Below are 23,026 nucleotides of genomic sequence, written 5' to 3'. Positions count from 1 at the left end.
TCCTCCACATGCCAACCACCCCCGGAGAAAGCAACTTACGTTGGAGCTGGAGTTGATGACTTTTAACTCGGGTGACTTAGGCCTGTGCACAGACTTCCCTTCTTGGTCCTGCCCTCCGTCTTCAGAAAAGAATTCCTTCCAGGGTGATTCCCGCAGATGTTTATCCACAGATACAATGTGTCCCTCTGTTGTAAACATGTATTTGGTTCCAGACTTGTGGACTGGATTCTCCTCATCAAATAGCTAGTGGGAAAAAAAAAAAGAACATAAAAGGAAAGGAAATAAAATTAAAGGAAAAAAAAATAAAAAAGATACAACTGGTAGGTCGAGCAAATTTGGAACAAACTCGGTCAAATGTATCCCAGACTACTCAGGGAGTAGAATTTGCCAGGTCCTCAAGCTTTTGAGTGACTAATGGGTGAAAAGGTGATTCCCAACTCTGGCTGCAAACCAGAACCACCGGTTTCATTTCAATCCAAGTACCTGAGTTTCCCCGATCCCATCTCACCCGCTCAGACCTAAAGACTCAGAAATCCCAGGGCTGAGACCCAAACTTGCTACTAAAGCTCTCTGGATGACCCCATGTGCTCCCCTGAGAGTTCTGGCACTAGAGTTCTAGAACCACCCCACTTCACACATGCAGGCCCCACGTTAGAAAATGCTGGAAGGGAGGAAGCAGATCCTTCATCCCACTGATTCCTGTCAGGACACAGGTCAGGCTCCGAGGACAGAGGGCAGTGCTTTCCTTCAACAGGAGGAACGTGGCAGGAGCATCCAGAAAGAACACCTAACTGAATATAGGACAGGTCAGTGGGGGAGAAGGCAGTTGTCTAGTAAATGTTAAATGAGGAAACATTTAGAACAGAAATCTTGTGATGGAAGAAACCTCAGTCACCTAAAGTACTGTACAGATGAGGAAAAACAAGACTTGGCACACCTTGTCTGTGTTTCCACAACTAACAGGGGAAGAATGTGGTAGGCCTGCGTTTTCTGGCCCCAGACCCTATGTTCTTTCCTCTAGAACTGCCTAGAAGGTCTCCTTCATTTGCTCTAGAATTCACCCTGCGATCATCCCAGGCACCAAGGGCTGCTGAACGGGACACATGCAGGACTCCTGACAGCCTGCAGTGACCAGCCTGCACACCCCTCCCCACCACCAAAGCACTGAGAGGGAGGCCTAAGCCCCCACAGGGATCTGACAGCAGGCCAACCACCTTCCCGTGGGCGTGCCTCCCCTGCAGTCTCCTGTGAAGTCACACCACTTCACACTGGGGATTCCAAACCCTGGCTTTACAGAAGCACAAGCCACTTTCCAGAATTACAGACTCTTGAGCCCATTTCTGAAGATCTGGTTCAAGAGGGCTGTAATTTTAACAAGGGCCCTAGGGTGATTCTGATCCAGCTGGCCCCCGGACCTGGGAACTGGGGACCTCAATAACAGCCTGTCACTACTGCTCTACTCCCTTTGAGTCTCAGCCTCCACCCTGCTTTCCCAGCAGGAAGCCCTGCCCCTCTGCACCTTGAGGAAGCATCCTGCTGTACACAGCCATGTGGAGTATGGCCGCACAGAGGGTGGGCGAGTAGCTGCGCGCACACGCCACAGAGACCGGGTGTGCACGCTGCAGAGCAGGGGAGCGGAAAGAGCACTGCAGCAGTCAAGACCAGGACTGAAGCCTCAGCTCTGCCCTACAGTCACCCCGAAAACCCAGGCAAGTCACCTGACATCCCCATGTAGACAGCAGCTCCCAGAAGGGGAAGAACAAATGTTGACAAATGATCCCTTCAAGGTTTCCTCTAGCGCCCACGACTCTCTCTCTCTCCACACACCTGAGAGCCCAATGGGCTGGGGTCTCGGCCCAACTCACAAGCATCAGAAGATGCAGGAGTTGAAAACACTGCTCTCTTCCTCAGAGACACCTTCCCCAACCACCACAAATCATGTGCACGGCTCCTCTAGGAACCATGACCAGGACTTCATACCAGTTATAATCCAAAGTTCCTTTGTTTACTTATCGATGCCTCCCCAACAATGTTAGAAACCACCACAGAAGACAGCACTACGCTCTTGTTTTGAGAGCACTGCGTCCCTGGGCCAGCACACGTCCAGCACAGAGCCGTGCCCGGGGAATACATGCTAGATGGGAGACCAAATGAATGCACGCTCTGAGCACTAATAAATGTTTCTTGGGTTAACCTTCGAACACACATACCAGATACAAGTATTTACAGGTCTCACTGAGAAAGAAGCTCTCCATCCGGTCCTCTTTGGATTTGTCTATGACGTGATGCAACGTTGCATAACCACACCTATAAAACAAGTTTCCAGTTAGTCCTGTCTCTGCTCCTTCCTATCTGCTTACTAATTTAAGAAATGGAAATAGTCTATTAATAGAATAATCACCAAATTACCAAATGCTATATGAAAAACAAATTAGGTTAGGTTTAAGAGCTATCCTTTTTCAGCCTAGACTATTTGCAAATTTATGAAAAAGCTGTTTGGCTGCTACATCAACAGGTTAGTTATACGGGAAAGAAGGGGGCGCTGGTGGAGGATATTTGCCAAGTACTTAATATGACACCAAGAAAATGACTGGCAACGAATTCAGAACTAATTGAAATTTTCTGTCCTAGTATCTGTAAAATTGACTTAACATTGGCTAGCCTAAAATACTATTTTGTAAGAAAAAAGATATACTGCTAGGCGAAAAAAAGTCACAAAATTGAAATATATATGTATAAATGCATATTATATATAAAATATATGAAAATGATCATAAGTATATAAACTTAAATGTTGACTATTGATTGTGGTTCTCTACACATGGAGATTACAATGATAATACTCTACCTCCATACTTCTTCTGTATTCCCTAAACTTTCTAGTACATGTATTATTTGTACAACTAGGAAAAATAAGTTACTTAAAAAGGACATACACAATCTGCTGGAACCTTAGAGGAAAAAAAAGATGAAAAAAAAAAAGCAATTCCCACTATAACGGACCAGTCCTGCTACACAAAAAGTAAGCAATTTCCCTACAGAATTAACATTAATGATCTGTTCTATAAATTAAAGTGCAAAATAGAGTACTTCCCCGGAACAACTGAAAATAAATCAAAAGTGGCCAACAGAAAAAGGAAGGAACTTAGAAAACTAACTTGACTTTTGTGTACTTTTCCAGACTCTGCAGAATATCCATTCCTACATGGAGGTAGAAGGGATTCTTGGTTGCCTAGAGAGAACATGAGAGAATGTGATCCAGCAAGGGCCTGGAAAACATGCCATCAACACACATCACGGTGACACAGGACTCTCCCAAGGAGGTGAGTCATTGGCCAAAGGCAGGCACAACGCCCAGCTCACATTACCTTGAAGGGTTACAAATGGTAAAGAACAACGGTGTTCCGTCAGTTCCTGTCAAAGTACCTGTACCACCTGTTTAACCGTGACCAGGGCTGAGACAATCCGCTCCAGGGTAGAACAACATTGTGCTCTGGCTCTCCTGATCCCCACCATGATCCAAAATGAAATAATGCCTCACTGATGGTACCACATGTGAGAACAAATCTCGTTTCTCTCTTGCCTCAGAACTCTCTAGAAACTCAAGATGCAGACCCAAGGATGCAAGACTTGGCCCCCATTCCACTTACAGCCTTTTGAGTTAAAGCAAAGAGGAACAGGAAGATTTTCAAACAGGAGGCCCCCACACTTTGCTCTCCAACTGCCCTACGAACTCAGCCCTCGGGGTTGCTTGCTCAGCTGTCACACGCTCTTGCATGGTTTCACTAGGACACCAATTCTCTGACAAGACGAGACCGGTACCCCACCAACAGTTTAAAAGCTGGGGGGTCATCCTGAATTCCCACTAGTGCCCGCCTGCAGCAGCCAATGCCAGCTCCTGCGTCTGAGGGTAGCAGGCTGTGTGGGCAGAGAGCACAGGGTGTGGCATCCGAAGGCAGAGATGGGAAGCCCAAGGGTTCTCCCACTTCTAAGAAAATAGTCAGTGGGAGGAAGAAGCTGAAAATAGGAAAGAAGAAGTGACCGAAATGGAAAGGTACAAACGCAAAGGCAACAGACTTAAGCTTAAGAGGAGGGCTCAGGCAGCACCAGCCATGGAGCCCGGAGCGCGGAGCCAGGCTATCCACACAGCTCGAAGAAGCAAACGCAGAGGCTATCTATGACCTCTTCCGAGAGGTTATCTCAAACTCAGGAAGTCTCTCTTTACACGTGAGGCCTAGGACCCGTTGGACCCTTTTTCATCTAGAAGCAAATGGCATGATTCAGTGTTAATTTTTTCTTTACTAAATCAAAACCACAATACTAAGCCTACTATGAGGACGCCTAACAATAAGCATCTTCTTGTGCGGGCCCGCCCCCTGCAGGCATCTGTCTCAGGTCCACCGAGGTACACTGAAGGCCGGCTTTGCACAAAGCTGCTGTATCTGTGAATGGGTGTAGGCTCTCCGTGTGAATGGATGGCACGCCCAGAGGTATAAATATCTGCCTTCGACGGCGGGGGAGGCTTCACAGCTAAAGCAGCAATCCCTCTGGCATTATATTCCATGCAAAAATGAACACTATACATTTTTTTTTTAAAGCGTTAAACAAAAACAGACATTCAGATGAATCCCAGATGATTTTCTTTACCCAGAAAAGGAATTCCTTTGGTCTGAATAATGATTACACAGATCAGGGTTCCACAGGGCATGAAGAGAGGGCCATATATCAAAAAAGAGTTCTTTGGCCAAATAAATCTAGAAAACATGGAGTACTAAGTCTTCTTTCATGTTTAAGGATGTGAGAGAAAGGCCTATGGTCCAGGCAGAATGGGCTTTGCGGAAGGTAAGGTTCAACAACTCCATGTGTGACCGCAGACACTTCTCTGTCCTGTGGAACCAGGAATCACACTCAGTACCAACCAACCTATGGTTAGGCGGCCCCCATATCGGAGTCACTGGGAAACCCCACAGTTCTATACCCATCAGCCAGTGTCCGCTAAACACCAACTGCTACAGGTCCTGCTGGCATTTAAACACAGAATCCAGTACCTGGTAGAGAAGATATGTAGACTCCACTAACTCGGGTCTCAGCGGGTAGAAGAGCACGTCGGGGGCCTGGAGCTGCCAGTTATACCTCTCAGGGAGGGCCCCGTAGCGTTTCCAGATGGCATAGTAAAAGGCATGGAGGCAGATGGCATCTTCCACATCTCCTATCAGAACCTAAGGAGAAGACGCTTTTCTCAAGTGGCAACACATGACACAAAGGCCCTGGGCTCTCCCTCTGTCCCCCAGTTCTTATCCAACCTGGCTGGAGACAAAACCAACCCAAAAGTAGCAACCCAGAAAAAAGGATGCCCTCCCTAACAGACCATCCATGCCAAACCTGTGCCAACTGCATAGGACAAGAGGTTAACTGTACTTGGGAGCCAAGAATAAACAGTAAGAGACAGATGATCCAAAAATCACGTATGGTTACTTTCAGCCTTGGTTTTGCACTTAATTTCATCTGGCTCTGTTCAGGATCGGGAGGACTCATCTCACAAAAAGAATAATCAAGACATACTGCGCGGCTACCCTCCCAAATCCGGACAAGCCTGGGAATGCTCTGGTATCATAACAGAGAAGAGAACCACAGAAACCCTTGGCAATGATCGCGTTCTCCCGGCAAACACGGGTGCTGAGTACCTGCAGTCCGGGGAAGAAGGCCTGCAGAGAGTCGATCCAAGTGTTCATCAGCTGCCCGCTGAACATGTTCACGTTCACATACAGCGGCGGGTCTCCTTCTCCTTCGTTACAGGCTTCCCGACTAACGGGCCAAGCAGAGAGGGCAGAGGTGAGGAGGAAGATCACTGACAGCCCTCCAGCCCTACTCCTCCCGCAGCCCCTGCTGCTTTAACCTCAGTGGCATCAACATGAATATTTTCTCCTGACTCATTCTTTTCAGCCTTTGAAGAAAAACTGCCTCTACCTGTGGACACCAGACTCTAGCAAAAGGTAAAAGAGAATAAAAGTTCTGAACTTAGCCATTGTAACTGATCAGGGATTTCACTATGTTTTGCGGAAAGCACTTGGACACTCCGGCTTATGAATACTGCCACATAATGTATCTAGCAGAGTCTTTGCTGGATTTGACCTGAGTGGAAAATCCTGGTTACTTCTACATTTAAAAAAAAAAAAAAAAAAAAAAAAGAAGTCTCTTCTCTAATAAGGTTCTACACCAGGGGCCTGAAGGAATCCATCAAGATGCTTGGGGATTATAGGTTGGAACTTTAAAAAGCAAAAATGGGATGCCTGGGTGGCTCAGTCGGTTAAGGGTCTGCCTTTGGCTCAGGTCATGATTCCAGGGTCCTGGGATCCAGCCCCGCACTGGGCTCCTTGCTCAGCTTCTCCCTCTCACTCTGCCGCTCCCCATGCTTGAGCTCTCTCACTCCGTCAAATAAATAAATAAATCTTTAAAATAAATAAATAAATAAATAAAAAGAAAAATGACTGAACCCTGCCCAAACGGCCTCCTACTGAAACATAGCACTCACAAAAGGGGTTCCTACAACAGCTAACCTAGAAATGGGTCCAAGAAAATCCCAACAAGCAGAAACTCGGTAGCTACCACCTGCATTAGATATTTAATATACAAAAGCATACAAAGAAAGACCTAAGGAAGTGAGAGGACATCGGGGTTAGAAGCCACTGTAGCTTTCAATGGCACTTCTCTCCTGCCCTCCTGATTGTATAATTGGGTAGTAGCAAATTATGCTCTTTTAAACAATGGGGGTGGGGGGTGTGTGGTAATTGTCCTTTCTCTCATTAGCTATAAAGACCAATCCAAACAATTCTTTGGCAAATAAAAGAACCAAAATAAACTCAGTAATGGTCCTGTATTACAGCTCTATCTGCCATTAAAGCCACAGTGAAACACAGGTACATGTCATTCCTCATGGCAGCCAGTCTCCCCCACGGCCGCCAGAGATCCTGGACTCTGGGCAGTCACAGAGGGCGTGAACCGTACAGCCCACTCCCATACCGTACCACAGCCCGTGTGTGGGACCTGCAGACCTGGGCAGAAGTGTCGGTTTGTCAATCCAAACTTTGGTCATGAAAGCACCCTTTTGGCCTCTCTTTCTATCCCTCTTGTATCAGTCACTCTGGGGGAAGCCAGCTGCCATGACCTGCCTACGAAGACGTCCACATGGCAAGCAACTGAAGCCTGCCGACCACCACAGGAGTGAGCCGAGAAGTGGGTCCTCTGGCCCCGACCGAGCCTTGACACGGCTGTAGACTCTGCCAATAGCCTGGTGACACCCTTGTGAGACCCTAGGTCCACTCGGCGGCTCCTGGCTTCCTGACCTTCAGAAACTGTGGGAGATACTGTTTGTTGTCTTAAGCCATTAAGTGCTGGGGTAATTTGCTATGCCGCAGTAAAGCTAATACAGCTCTTCACCCCCAAGTATCTGCCCTGGAACTAGGAAGTGGGAAGATGAGTGCAGACACAAGACGCTGGGGATTCAGGCTGAGAACACACCCTACTTGTTTTACGGGGCAAGAGAGGAGACACACCCTCTTCTTAAGTAGTTCTGAATACTCCTGTACGCAGCATTAAACATCTCGAGGTCTTCCTTTTCTCCAAAGAGAATGTAAGATTTCAAGAGGTATTCATAGAAGGAGTCCAGGCCAGCGCCCAAGCCGCTCTGCTTTCCAACCCAGCGGCCCGTCTGAATGTTCACCACATTGCCTGCAAAAACAAACAAAGCCCTTGGGGCTCGGCACCAGGTGTCTGGGGACAGCTCCTCCTCCAGGGTGCCCTCAAGTCTGGCCCCACCACTCGACCCGCACCCTGGGCCTTGGCAGAAAAGACGGAATGAACGTCTGGCTCTCACATTATTATCAGTCCCATCAGCGGCAGACAGCCAGGAAATCTTTCTCAATACATGGTGTTTAAACACTGGGAACAAAACTGGGGAAAACACTTGAGGCAAGAGAAAAGTAAATTTGTCATTTTGCCTTTCCAGATTAACAGTGCATTTCAAATGCCAAAGGAGTACTCAAACCTTTGACTTTGTAATGCCATTCCTGGCAACTTATCCTTAATGAAAAAAGTGTTTTTTAAGAAAAAGTATCGTGTCATTCATCAAGAATTATGAACTGTATGATTTATATTATCTGTAAAATAGGGGAGGGGGAGAGAAATAATCCAAGTGTCCAACACTAGAAGAGTTAATTAATGGACTCTATGTAGATTTTAAAGATGGTAGCTATGAAAACAAGGTAACAACTTGAAAAACCTGAACTGCCGAATGTAAGGCAGAATAAAAATGCTTATTCATAAATTGAAGGTATAAACATTGCACATGCAGACTGAAAGGACCAATGGGAAATTTAAAAGGTAACAATTTATGGTGATACTGGCAAACCATTTGGTGGTGGAGTGGCAATTTGAGCAACTTATTTATTTCTACCATTGCTGCTAAACACAACAAATACGTACATACATTTAATAACTTAAGGAATAACCAAAAATCACATTATAGATGCCTGGCTGGCTCAGTAGGTAGAGTGTGCAACTCTTGCGCTCAGGGTCACAAGTTTAAGTCACAAGCTGGGCACAGAGTTTACTTAAAAAAAAAAAAATTAATTTTAAAATGCAATGATACTCTAGGACAACTAATCAAGGTACTTTTCAACAACAAAAAAAAGTTTTCTGGGGCACCTGGGTGGCTCAGTTGGTTAAGCATCTGCCTTTGGCTCAGGTCATGCTCCTGGGGTCCTGGGATGGAGGCCCACTCACCTCCCTGCTCAACAGGGAGTCTGCTTCTCCCTCTCCCTCTGCCCTTCCGCTTTGCTCATGCTCTTGGCTCTCTCTCTCTCTCTCTCAACTGAATAAATTTTAAAAAATTTTTTTTTTTAATTTTTCTCAGTAAGACAATTTAAAACAGTATCTTCAGTGAGCAAAAACCTAGTACTTATTAAAGATGGATGATGAGTACACAGGGATTCATTATTCATTATACTTTCTCCCTACTTCTGCAGATTTGAAATGTTGCATAATAATTTTTAATAACATCCTGACCAAACATTCTCAAGAGGAAAAAAATATTCCCACCTAATATAGGTTTAATCTGGCCTTTCAACCTACTACCACATGCCTAGACTTTTTTAAAAGAAAAAGCCACTCTACCAGTAACTCCAAATGCCTATATTGAGAGCCTTATATTGAAACAATATAATCTGCTTCAGAGGCAATTCTTTTTATAGCATTTCCATTAATAATTATTTTCAAATGGAACATGCCCAGGGATTCAAATCAGAAGAGAACCCTCAAACAGCAAAAACATTATTCCTTCCTATCAAACATTACAGCCTCACTCTAAGGAGACAGTCCTACAGAGAAACTGGACAAGGCAGACATGAAGCGCCATTCTCTCTGAGGTGTCCACTGTCAGGTTCGGCGGCACAGACAGAAGGAGTGGAGAGCGGGGAGAGCCCCAGAGAAGAGGAAAGGAAAGGGGGCCAGATGTACCCAGTCCCAATGGCCTGAGAAGGTGCCACCACACCTAATAATCCCGTATCATTGCTCCGCAGGTTCCAAAGGGCTTTCACAGCACGTCTGGCCACCCACTCAAATGTAGAATCCCCCAGGAGTCGGCTCAGAATCCCAAATTCCACCAGAAGGGAACCGGCACCTGCTGTACACGTCTCATTATTGCTGTCAGGAGGAACGCCTGTCTTTAGATTCACCTGGGGACAGGAAGAGACAAAGGATTTGGGGCAAGACTTGTGAGGAACCCTCAGGGCTAGAAGGCCAAGTCACAGCCACTAGCCTCAACTACTGAACCAAACTTACTGCAGTGTGACTCAGCTCACAGCCTTCCATGTCACACCTGAGATAGATATAGGAGTTAAGCTTCAAAGACACAAGACAATCAGACCACAGCCTTCTTTTAATAAGAGCGCGTCTTAGGGGAATGGCTACAATGCCATGCACTAACCCACTTCGTTCCAGCACCAGGCTCTGGCATCAGAAACAAAGGCCAGCTGTGGAATTCCTTTATCAATTTTAAGTGAGGTACTAGGAACCCAACTCTGCTCAGTGAACATAAAACAAATCACAGACTGGCAGACAAGGAAGACAGGAAGAAGGTGACAGCCGGTTTCATCACTGAGGCTCTGTGGGCTGGCAACTCTCTGCTGGTTACCTAAAAGGCTGACTCAATTCCCAAGGGAGTTCTGAGCTCAGCAAATCCAGAGCCACAAAGATATAATTGCATTCCAGATCTTGCATTTAAATCAGCAGCTCACTGGCTGGGCTGGGCAGGCTTTTATTTGAAAGATCCATGTGAAGCACTCCCAAGAACATTCGCCAGGATCCAACAGTACACATATGAGGGTCTTCGGGGGAAGGTACTTGAGTCAGAAATAAGACAAATTCCCCACCCTATTTGGTAGCAGAGGATATAAATGGCACATGCAGAAGAACTTCAGAATACTGAGCACAGGAACATAAGTTCCTTAAAGGGAAGAATCAAGTACATCAGCCTTATGCTTGGCACTCAGTAGGTGCTTGGTAAATGTTGAATGAATTAAAAAAACATACACATCACATTTAGGGACACTCTCAAGGACCCAGCTTTCCTCTTTCACATCACTCCCTCCTCCCCCCAAATAACTTAATCAAAAAAGAATTTTAATTCAGGAAGATGCTGGAATGTCCAACTAGTCTACCTACCCGAGGATAGGGGATCCCTGTCTTGGTGTTCTCAAAGGCCGGCAGGAGGCGCACAGCCAGGTCGTGGGCCATGTGCAGTAATTCGTTATCATAATCCTTAATTGTCATGTCACCAAAGGGCTGTTTGGAGTCAGTTATTATTCTGTGGGCAGAAAGGAGGCTTCCTAGGACCCTAAAAGACAGGATGACAAGAACACAAAAACAATACAATCACGCTACTTGTCAACGCATACAATCCAGTTCACACTGAAAGCAGCAGCCTCAAATCCCTTGAACTCACAGCTGCCTGGAATCAGACGGACTAAACTCAATGGCTTCTTGAAGTTCCTTCCAGCCCTGATAAATGACCAATTCTTGAGTAACCACATTACTGAAGGGGGTAGGGGGGAAGAGAACCCTTCACCTGAGGCCACCAAGAATAATCTCACCTAAAGTAATAACCAATGACCAGCAGTTTCAATCATCTCATCGGACGGGAGGGTACTAACCATTCTCAGAATAAGCTTTACCTTTCAGTATTAATAAATGACTCTCGGTTTCTCTCACACGGGGAAAACACTTCACCATATCAGAAACAGGAAAGGGAAAGACAACAAATACTAAGTAGCTTCCCTAGTTCAGGTTGCCAAATAGCTGAGAAATTCTCCACTCTGGTGAGGAGGCAAGGTGTGGAAGAGGAGAAAGCGAGAAGGAGGAAAAGACCCGCTCCGAGGCAGAAGGCCACCAGCTCTAGAGCCATGTCCCTACAGAGCCAGGAATCATGCACCACTCCAATGATCGCAAGCTGACTGTGATGTTTGTCAGTACAAATGTTTTCATAACTTTAATTTCAAATAAATGATACATCTGGAATGGTACGCAATAACACAGTTTTCAAAAAGTCTAAATAGTAAAACAGTCACAATGTATCAACCCAGAAAGGCAAGATACAAAACCGAGTATGGAACATATGCCCAGTACCTCGCGGGGAATGGTGGGGAGAGGGGCGGTGGACAGAGAAGACGGCGGGGGGGTGGGGTGGTGGACAGAAGAGACAGTGGCACACGAGGGGGAAATACACCCAAATGGTAAGCAGTGGTCTTCTGTGGGTGGTAGGTAAGATGGGAAACTCTCACTTCCTTCAGAAATGTGTAGGGGTTTTCCTAGGACACAGGAAGGAAATGAGACCTGACACCAAGTGACAGTGAAAATCTGCCTTAAAAAAGGACACCCGTCTCCCACCTCATTAAAACTTGAGTCTTTTTTTTCAGCCCCCAATGTAATTACTTTGAAATGTCCATTGTTCCACTGTTAATAAAGCCCAAAAGGGAGAGGAAAATGGACACAGCACCCATAAGGTCCCCCATGGACTCTCTACCTGGCTCTCACAGCTGGGAAAACCTCACAGGAATTTTGCTGCTCACACACACAAAAGAAGCCTTCAATCCATTTCATGTACTATCTTACCTGATTGTGGCCTCAAAGACTTGGACGGTGGAATCTTTGTCAAATGAAACTGTGTCGATCACTAACTTGACTGCTTTCTGGAACTCAGATGAATTTCCCATTATCTTCAAAAAGAGGAACACAAACCATTACAACAGCTTGAAATGACACGGAGGGACCACTTATCTAAATGTCTGTACACGGTTTTGCCACCCTTGGGAGGAGCGAAAACACAAAAGTTAGAAAAGCACAGTTATCTCTTAGAATATATTCCAGGACAGATGGCAAGCCCATTTCCTGCAACTCAAGACTCCTATCTCCAAACAGTCAAACTGTGAAATATTCCTCATGAGTCATTAGTATCCCTCACCTGCCCACTAGACTCTCCCTCGAACTCCAGTCTGATCTGATTTAGGATGCAAGGCTCTGGAGTTCCTAAAACTCTTGAAAAGAGTAAAAATAAATCCAAAAACCGAAGAAACAAAAATATAACTTCCCCTATGCTCCTCAAATAAATCGACAGCTTGGGTGCTTGGCTCCCAGGAGACCAAAACATCTGGAAAACCACTTGTTGCTGGTTATCCAGATGTCTAAACACTTTGAGAAATAGTAGCATTATCTCTTGAAACGCAGCATAAAACCAGTGGCATTCAAAACAAATAAAACATACAAATAATCAGCTCCATGTCCTTTTTAAAGACTGATCTAAAATTACAATTCCTATTTTCGGTACATAAATATGATCTCATACTAAGCCGCTCTCTCCAATATGAAGTGCAAATTGGGAACAAAGATTTTACAGATTAACTGAACCAGAATGCTTTCATTCTGTTCAAAAATTTAGGACGATCCAGGGACTTTAAGGACATCATAATGATACACACAAAGGAAAAGCAAATAATTTCAAGCAGACACTACTTCTTTCAAGTGTGCCTTATTTCTTAGTATTTCTTGGTCTGGCCCATAATTTCATCCCTCTCTTCATTGTTATTCTTCCATAAACATGCAGAGCAACTATAGACGCTTCTTTCCTGGCCTTTACTTCTTTCTTTTTAAAAGATTATGCAATAGTGCTACACGTTGCTGCCAATGGTCAGGGGACTGCTATCTTCTGAATGTTTCCACAGCACATCTGTTAGAGCCTGTTTAAAATGTTAGCAAAAGAACAAGAAAACCTCAACTGAGATAACACCTGAAAAAGAAGCCTGAAGTGCTAGCACACTGAAGACCGGATATTCTACAATGAAAACCACAAAAAATGGCTTTGTTTCCTTACAGATGCTCACCAGCAACAATATCTGTTAGCAGCTGCAGAGGCTGATATGATCTCAGATCAAGTGGAGGATGGTCAAGGAAGCCAGCAATTTTCAATTACATATTCTAATTTCCCACTGTAGTCAACACAGCTACAGACAGAGCAAGCAGGCTGTGAAATCATTCGCTCAGGCTTAAGAAAACCTGGACTGAACAAAAGAGTTAAATCGGTTTCTTTATTGCAGGACTTCTCAGAGCCTTTAAAATGCTGCTGTACATTGTAGCTCTCCAATAATGGGAGAGGCATACAGAACTTCATTTGGGAATAGAATTCTTCTTTTAGGGGATATACCCTTGGAAATGTTGTTGGGAAGTGCTGAATTTGTAGAAATTCATTTTCTGAACACATATTTGCACTCCTACTATACATCCGACACCATTAGGTGGAGAGTGCAGGGAATAATAGAGATGAGGTCTCTGTACTTAATGAGCATAGGAGAGGGATAAAAAGACACAATGAGGGCCAGAAAGAGAGGTCAGGGATGAGAGGTACTCCTTCATAATGTATATGAGTTCCAGAAGACTGTTTAAGCAACACATATAAGGCTGAGTCAGCCTCCGGGATCTTCAACAAGTTAACTCTAATTAGGCTGAGCAGACTTGCCTGGGCACATTGTGATCGCCGATGACAAATGATTGAAGTGGGGCAGCAAGAACTACAGAAAGAGCAACTGGGCCACTAAAACACTGTGCAAACACGGGCTGGCCAAATGAAAGCCCAGAGGCCGCGCAGACCTGGGCCAAGAGCACATAGGGAGGTCAGTCGCTCAAGCTCCTTCCAAGGCCTTGTGAATCTTCTGCCAGCAAACTCCAGGGCAGCTCTAAAACGGACTTAGCTAGCACTACCCACTTACAACCCCTGACAGCTCTAAACTCTTCTCAGGGAAGTTAAAACAGACAAGGGTACATTATTAAATACAGGATTCGGGCTCAACTACGGGAGGAATTCTCTCATGGTAAAGGCGTGCTGGACAATGAAGCGGAGCAAAGAGGCTGTGCGGTCACCCTCACGAAGGAGGATTTAACAGGCTATGCTGAAATACAGTCCCTTGGAAGCACAGTGCAAGGGGCAGATAGTGCACAGGGCACGCACAGTGTGATGGTAAGTACCATGCCACACTCGGTCCTTCATGGCTGTCCTGAGGTCTCCAGCTCCCCAGCCTTCACAAGGGAAACCACGGGACACTGGGGGGAAAGGCAGCACCCGAATTGGCAGCCCCAGTGTGGACAAAACACAGAGCGGCATGCAGAAAGGAGTGTTTCTAGGGAAGGCCCTGCGTGGGGGCCAGGACCAAGGCTCGGGACACACTCTTGGGGAGCACTAGTCAGATGCTATTCCAGGGGCGCACTGACATGGAGCTTGTCTTTTACTTCTCAGATCTTAACCACAGTAGCTGTCAACTTGAATGGAATGCTCTACTGATTCCTTTATGGAATAAATTAGTGGGAAACTGGGCTCCCCCCAAAAAATCATACTTTCTTCTCCACTTTTTTTAGGGGAATCACATCTCCACTCCTTTGACCTTGAATGCCTTTCTCGCCCTCACCATTAAGATCATTAAAATAAACAATAGCTATCAAAGTTATGAATACATTTTGAGTACCAGGTTTCCTGGAATTCCCATCCCTGGTGGGAACTAGAGATAATCAACTCCAAAATGTCTTAATTAGTGAGGAAAGAAAAATAAGGCTAAAGACTTACTGCAAGTGTATCCAGTGCATCCACAAGAGTCAATGAGTAATTCCCCAGGACATCATTGATGTTCAGATTTGAACTGAAAAAGAAATACAATTAAAGAAAGGTGCTTTATTTCAAATGAGAAAAGGGACAATAAAATTAAACACCCATCAGAAACTAAAACTGTTGGACTCTTACTGATTCAGGGACAATTATATGTGGGTGAGTATGGCAGTGGTCCTTCTATCTCCTAAGTGACCATTTCTAGAGCATCTGCAAACAGACTCAAGTCACACAGCAACAGAGACAAACTGATGATGCTATTGTGGGAAGAACATGCAACAGGAAGTCGGGAGATGGCGAACCAGAGTCATGTGCCCTCCCTGACATACCGTTTTATCACCACAAGTCACCTCCCTGGCCAGTTTCAAAGAGATCTTATTTCAAAATTATTAGGAATGAAAAAAGAAAAACCCTGTCATGTGACCTGCCCACGACCCTTTATTTTATTTTTTAAGATTTTACTTATTTATTTGTTTGAGAGAGCGTGCACAAGCAGGGGGTAGGGTGAGAGGGAGAAGCAGGCTCCCCACTAAGCAGGACTGGATCTCAGGACCCCGAGATCATGACCCGAGCCAAAGGCAGGCACTGAACCGACTGAGCCACCCAGATGCACCCCCCCACCCCGACACTTTAATACAGAAACCAGCTCCTCCAGCAGGTTCCACACAAAAAGAACCAAATACCTTCCATGATGGCCTGATGACCACTCCCCTGTGCTTTGGCTGGGGGAGTATATTAACCTCTTGATCTCATTTTCTCATTCACATCTCAATCCAAGAATCCCCATCACCTCCACCAACTCTGAGGAGCTGAGCCAAGACAGGACTTCTCTGCGCTAGAGCTACACACACGTTTCTGCCCACAACTCCTGCCCCCACAGTCCACACCAATTCCCCTTTCTGAAGCAATCTTTTTTTTTTTTTTTTTAAAGATTTTATTTGTTTATTTGACAGACAGAGATCACAAGTAGACAGAGAGGCAGGCAGAGAGAGAGGGGGAAGCAGGCTCCCCGCTGAGCAGAGAGCCAGATGCGGGACTCGATCCCAGGACCCTGGGATCATGACCCGAGCCGAAGGCAGCGGCTTAACCCACTGAGCCACCCAGGCGCCCCTTTCTGAAGCAATCTTAAGCCACCAACTTCAGGCCTGCAGTGAGGGTAAAGCTCCCCAGTCACTCGGACAGCTCCTCATAATGCTAAAAAACAATGCCGAGGATGAGAAATAGGTCGGGGAAGGGTGGGGATGGAGACATCATGCAGCTTGACAAATCCCCGGGACTTCAGTTATTCCACTGTCTCATTCCCACAAGGCCAGGAAGGAAATGGCAAAAGCCTGAAAAGATGTAAGTTAGAAAAGAAATAGGACACCTGTTTACTTTTATTGAAGACCAAAGTGAAAAGCCCTAGCTCTATCTTCAACAGCAGATTTGCTGAAATTATGGCACCTCCCAGCACAGTCCCAGACCACGGTAGCTAGTCCTTGAGTCACTCGAATGGGGCCTGGTCTCCCTCCCTCTGTTCTGGATGGCCTGCTCTGCTCTCTGAAAGTGCACCCTCCCATGTGCCTGGGCCTGGTGAACCGAGGGCCACAAGTCACAGCTGATCTTACACGAGCCTTCCTGTTGCTTTGTTGTGTGCTATGTTACCCCACTGAATCTAGGACAAAGAACTCAGAGCTAAGATAGATACATTGTGTGAAACAAGCTACAGAGAAGGGGCTATCTGGGAACCAGGATTATCTCGCTCCTCACAAGCCATCAGGCCAGCACACTGCACGGCTGAAAACTACACCGGCTTCTTCTATGTGTAGATTCTTCCTAAATGGAGTTATATAATTGCAAAAGGTCCTCTAAAGAGGAGAGCTGGGGGTTAAAATAAGCACTGCAAGGGCAGTGCCAGCCAGAAAGGATACAGGAAATGCCAAAAGTTGGAGAAGGTCAGAGTAGACAGGGAGCTCCTCCTGCTCAATTCTGCCAACTCTAGAATATTGTTGGGTTTAAATATTTAACTGCTTTGCTCTGCGGCTCAGAAACAATGAGTGGTTCCCACGACCCACCTCATTAGAAAGTGGCTCTCTCACCACTTAGCATCCAAGCTGGACGATGTGTAAAATACCCCAACTGCCCTCTCCTGAGCTGTACCCTCGTCTGGGCCAAGGTCACCCTCTCCATCTGCACAGGCCAATGGAAGGTAGTATGACTGTTGATCGCTGTACTCCTGCACATGATGTATAGTACTCTTCCTGCAGGCTATAACTAAAAAGGACCCAATTTTACAATACCTCTCGATACAGTGTCCAAGCAGTCACTCACAATGAACAGTTACAAGCAATGCTACGGTTAAAAAAAAATTTTTTTTTGGAATAAGTGGGTGGGGTCCTTCTCTCCACTTAAGACAAATCCCCTGAAAAATCTAAGGTGTGCATTAAAGCACTTTTAATTATTCTCTACCAAATAATTACTATACAGTCTTTCAAAATATACCAAAATAGAAAGAAGAAAAAGAAGAGGGGTGTGAAGAGAAATGCAGATTCCATAAAACCCTCTTGGCCTAACAGCACTATTATACTGTGATTCCATTTATGCCAGCCCACAATGCTGGTGTACGACTGTGGCCTTGTTCTCTGGAGATACTCTTGATCGATGGCTAGCCTGACTTATCTGCTAAGTGCCTCAAGCCAAGAACTCAATCTTTCAGTATAAGGCTAGGCCCACAAGTACACATCTTTCCACATCACCAGCTGGCAGGACTACAATGACCCAGAATTAAACTCTCCACTTAATTTTACCATGTGTGACTGTTCGGGACATTCACCCAGTGTGCATTTGTAAGGTTCGTATCACTCCAAAACAGAGCTGGAAGAAACTACAACCTTTGACAGGCAATTTTTTCTTATGTAACTAAGAAAATCAAACATATGGTTTAAAAAAAAAAAAAAAAAGTCCCCCACATATACTTAACCTGTACCAGCTGTTCAGAAATCTACCTAGTGCTGGGTAGGCACAGAGGTAATATAAGAAACGGTCTCTGTGTCGAGGGATTGATAATCTGGGGAGACACGACAAAGGGAAAGGAAGGTGAATACATAAGAGCATTCAGTTCTCAAGTGATGTTGAAATGTGGAACAGCAGCCCAAAGAACCAAAGAAAGGAACTGAAAGGAGAACCAAGCAAAGCGAGAAAAATCGTCTTCAAAAGTTCAATGGCATCATAGGAAACGACTTAGGTCTGACTCTGAAGTGGGACAGTAGTTTAGAAAGAAGGAAGAATGCACAGGAAGCCATCTTATGCTGGGGTGCCTAGGAATGGGTCAGTTTGGGGGCCAATATCAGTTGGGGTTGTGCACAGATTTGCTTTTTTACTTGAACAGCAATATGGCTGGGGAGGAAGCAAAGAAGGATCACGTGCCCAAGGCCTGAACTACTGTTAGCATTCACAAAATTACAAAAAATAGAATATCCAAATTTATTTGCAGAAACTTGGACCCTCCAACCCAAACTGGGGATATGAGAGTAACTGACTTTGCAAAGTAATCTATAACTGGGCCAAAAGATTTGCTATTTTAAAGTGTTCAGGTTTCATTGACTTCACGGTAACTCCTCACACTACCTACAGTCAAAGAAGACAGGCAAGACAAGCCTCAAGCACATGTGACTAAAAAGAAAAGAGACACAGGTAGAACACCCATGGTTTGTTTCTGTACTTCCTACATAATATTCTAATGGTTATGTCTCTATATTTTAAATATATCATTAGAATAAACTTGACAACTATCACTAGAATACATTTGATTTTTTTTAAATCTGAAAAATCTGGGGGCACTTGGTGGCTCAGTCAGTTAAGCGTCTGCCTTCAGCTCAGGTCATGATCTCGGGGTCATGAGATGGAACCCACGTCAGGTACCCTGCTCAGCTCCTTCTCTTTCTGTGCTCTCTCACTCTTGCTCTCCCTTAAGTAAATAAAATCTTTACCCACCCCAAAAAATTAAAAAACTAAAAAAATAAAATCTGAGAAGTTTTTACTGCAAGTGATCTATCTTGGGGATGTAAACGTACTGTATTGTTTCAGAGCCAGAATGACAAAGCTCTGGTTCTAAACTTTTACTTGAAAATACTGGTCTGAAAGGAGTTAAGCTAAAGAAAGGAGAGTAAAAAAATTAACCTTTCCACTCTTTTGGAAGCAGCCAGTGTGAGGGTCTACTCAGGGTCACCATAACCCCAGAGTTCTTTCACCTCCTCAAAGACATCAAAGGTTTATCAACTGGAAGGTTTATTAACCTCTGGGCACAAGCCCTCCCAAATGCCACCCCTTAGTAGTTCAAACTCCCATCTTTCCAACAGCCATTCAGCCGTCTCAAGGCGAGCTGACCTTAGTTTACCCGCACTGCCACTGTACAATCAAACCAAGACACTCCTCAGCACACTTCATCCTGAAACAAAAGCCTATGCCACCCGGAACTACCCACAGAGACCAGCAAGTTAATCAACTGCCACGTCACCTTGCTGGAGAGGGGCTCCAACTCTCCAAAGGGTTTCTACGGTTCATTAAGAAAAGCATCAATATGTCATCAACTCACTCTCCTGACCATGATATTCCCAACTGAAAGCGTTATCACAAGTCCTCATTAAACTGTTTTCCTTAGGTCCACACCATAAAAGGAAATCTGAGGAAAAAGTCTGTGAGAGAGAATAAGGGCACTTACTCAAAGTATCCTCTCCCGCCTTATAATACCATGAGCATTAGGGGGAAAATACAAGTAAGATCCAAAATATGTACACACACTTTGGTTTCAACTATGTAAAATATGTGTAGGCATATGGGTGGGAGCTGGCAGGAAAAATAAATTAAAAATAACTGTCTGATGGGGTTTTAGACTTTTTTATTTTTTCAAATTTTAATCTTTTTTTCCCCTCCAACAACCAACAACAAAAAATGAGATCCAAAGAAAATACATAGGTATAAATTCTGGTACATTTAAGGACTAACAATTAACTCATTAATTTCCTAATATCTGGAAAGGCCCCAGTAATTTTTATCAAAAATTAATAAAAATTTTTCTCAAAAAACAAAACCAACAAAAACAAAACAAAACTGAGAAAGTGCTTATATGCATAAAGCCCGATAAGGTGACACAAGAAAAGTAACTAATCAGTTTCCTACAATCTTTGAAAGGCCCAGTCCTTTGAAATAGCTTGGACTGTGCCCCTCGCTTCACTAAAACTGATGCTCCTCAAATTGTCAGCTAAGATATGACTTTGTAGATAACCGAACCATTTTTTAAAATTCTTCAAGCCCCTTTAGTATATGGGCTTCCTTTTCAGAATTTAAGGACTGGACTCTTCCTTTTACCAGGTGAAGGAAGATACATCCCCCTAAAAGTCCAAAGGCACCCACAGAACGTGGGGTCAAGGCAATGGGCAGCCCAATTCCTCCACTCCCACCACCTAGAGGAAGGTAGTCACCTATCTGGTCTAACAGGATCCATGGCTAAAAGCACACCCATTCCCTCCAGCTGGAAGGTCCTCAGCTGGGTATGCTGTCCTCTTGGACTCTCATGTCAACAAGGGTGACCCTGGAAGCTTGACCTCCAAAGGCTGGTGGGAGGGGAGGACTGGCTGACCTTACTGGACAGTCCAACCACCAGAGTGGAGGGATTTATGGACCAGATAAAGGTGACAAGCAATGCAGTGGCCAAAGAATCAAACCCTGAGTATCAAGACCCCAAATCTGAGCTAGATAGCCTCCGTCTCTCAATCTCCACCCCCCCGCCCCCCTTTCTTGTAAATTCCCTCAGCCTATGTAGCAGCCCCTGTAAATGAAGGTCAAAGGTTGTAACCCTGCTCTGCCTCCCGATCACTGGCTGGCTTTGGAGACGTCCTTTCCTGGAACCAACTCCTGAATTTTTATATGGGGATGGGTGGAAGGGAGATGGAAGGCTTGTTTTGAAACCTGCGTTTAAAAGGGATTTCGTTTTGATTAAATACATGTTCATCTGGAGAAGGGGTTGTGGAAGATGAGAATCTAAAGCCTCCGAAGCTAACCCTTGTTACTGCTACCGTCCCTTCCGGTCTCTGAGCCTCAGTTTCCCCATCTGTAAAAGAGACTGCGTTGGACAGCTGTCCTGTAACTCAGAAATCCCGAGAGAATCAAGAAAGAGGACAGCCACCGGCCCACCCACACCCCCCGCCCAACCCCAGGGGGACCCCCCGGGGAGAGTGTCGGGGGGCCAAAGCACTGAGCGGGAGGGTGTGGCTCCAGGCCCCCAAATGCCCTGGCATCCCTTGGGGGACCCGGAGGTCAGAAGGCTGCACCCTGACCGGGAGGACGGAAGGAAGCGCGTGGGGCGCGCGGCCCGGGCGTCGGGCCAGCGCCTACTACTCACGGGTCCCCGCGGTCAGGCCCTCGGCCGCGGCAGTGGATGGGGTTGAGCTCGTCCTGGGGAAAGGCGTGCGCCATGTAGTTGTCGTAGCCGAAGACGAACATGCCCCGCGCCAGGTCGCGCATCTGGGCGCGCAGCTGCGGCGGGAAGGCGCCGCTGTAGCGCTTCTCGTACTCGTCCCGGTCGCGGCCCCGGCCGCCCAGCACGTAGCCCCAGTGGGCCGGCCCGCACACTCCCGGCTCCGGCCGCCGCGGGGCCCGCCGCCGTCCCGCCGCCGCCGCCGCCGCCCCAGAGACGGGCGGCTGCAGCCACGACGGCCCCGACGGCCCCCCGGGCGGCCCGGGCCGGCCGGCGGGCCCCAAGGCAGGAGACTCGGGGCCGTCGGGGGCCCTCAGGCGCTGGAAGCCGAAGCTGAGCGGAAAACGCTGGTAGAAGCCCATGCTGGGCCCCAGCCCGAAGACGAGCCACAGCACTCCATGGAGGCCAAGCCGGAGGAGCACCAGCCCCAGGACGAGCGCTCGCCATTGCATGGTCGCGCGGGCGCCGCGGGCATTATTTTAAAGCGCGGGGGACCTCCCCCGCGGACCACCGCACCCCGCACCCGCCCCGTAGCCCCGCTCACTTCCCCTTTAAGGAACTCCCCCGTGACGCACCAGGAACCAGCCCATTGTCCCCCACCCCCCGTCCCTCGGGCCGCCCGGCCAGGCCCCGCGTTCGCCCGCCCAGTCGCCCGGGATTGGCCCCGGCCCGGCCCAACCTCGTGGGGGCGCGGCCGGGGACTCCCTCCCGCGCCATAGGCCGCCCGGACTTCCGCAGCGCCGCGAGGCCCCGCCCCATCCCCCGCCCCGCCCCCGGGGCCCCGCCCCATCATCTCGCCCCGCCCCCTGGGCGGTCGGAGTCCAGAAGGGCTGGCGTGGCGAGTAAGGGCCGCTCGGGCTACTGGCAAGGAAACTTCCAGCCAATGGGAGCGCGGCACGGGAGCACCAGAGGGACGCCGGACGGAGACGTGGCCCCCAACCAGGCGTCTTCGGGCAGAGCGTGTCTCCCTCCTAGCCCGGACCGGAGAAAGCCACTCCAGCTCTAAGTTAGGGATGGTGCCAGTTAAAATACGTAAGGAAAAGGAGGGAAAGGAGCATTTCCTCGTAAAAGGAGCTACTTTTGCATTGCAAGGGCAGGGTTTTTAACAGGACCGTCGTTTACTGTGGGGGGTGGGATACTACCTGGTAGCTTTGGACCGCACAAAAAGGTATCCTGAATTCTACTCTTTTCATCAGAACAACCTAATTTGTAAGAACCGCTCACTGTGATTGTAAAACACGTATTCCCAGATCTTGTAGTAGACCTAGCAAATACCAGTGGAGGGTCCTGGAAATGTCTGTATACCAAGTGCTCTTGGACAATTCTTAGCATCTGGCAATTTCAGGAAATGCTGAATTAGGCTATACTGCCTT

At 46.7% G+C, this 23,026-nt stretch overlaps 1 protein-coding gene across 3 annotated transcripts in view; it reads right to left on the bottom strand.

The window, feature by feature from the left end:
- Positions 1–22,301, bottom strand: part of EDEM1 (ER degradation enhancing alpha-mannosidase like protein 1) — a 28,023-nt gene extending 5,722 nt beyond the window's left edge. Inside the window, exons 1-11 of one of the 3 annotated variants that reach the window (XM_032325885.1) lie at positions 21,579–22,291; positions 15,161–15,233; positions 12,166–12,269; positions 10,720–10,891; positions 9,548–9,731; positions 7,554–7,728; positions 5,685–5,805; positions 5,049–5,219; positions 3,159–3,232; positions 2,211–2,307; positions 40–243 (exon numbers count right to left, since the gene is read on the bottom strand). In XM_032325885.1, the coding sequence (XP_032181776.1) occupies positions 40–243; positions 2,211–2,307; positions 3,159–3,232; positions 5,049–5,219; positions 5,685–5,805; positions 7,554–7,728; positions 9,548–9,731; positions 10,720–10,891; positions 12,166–12,269; positions 15,161–15,233; positions 21,579–22,105 (1,902 nt within the window). In that variant the 5' untranslated portion in view covers positions 22,106–22,291. Of the gene's footprint in view, positions 1–39; positions 244–2,210; positions 2,308–3,158; positions 4,888–5,048; positions 5,220–5,684; positions 5,806–7,553; positions 7,729–9,547; positions 9,732–10,719; positions 10,892–12,165; positions 12,270–15,160; positions 15,234–21,578 lie in introns of those variants that run through there. The other 2 variants (XM_032325895.1, XR_004281460.1) reach the window with 2 other exon arrangements.
- Positions 22,302–23,026: the final 725 nt, after the last annotated feature.

The sequence above is a fragment of the Mustela erminea genome, chromosome 1, assembly GCF_009829155.1.
Source record: "Mustela erminea isolate mMusErm1 chromosome 1, mMusErm1.Pri, whole genome shotgun sequence".
Taxonomy (NCBI): Eukaryota; Metazoa; Chordata; class Mammalia; order Carnivora; family Mustelidae; genus Mustela; species Mustela erminea.
This window is presented reverse-complemented; position numbering and strand designations above follow the sequence as displayed.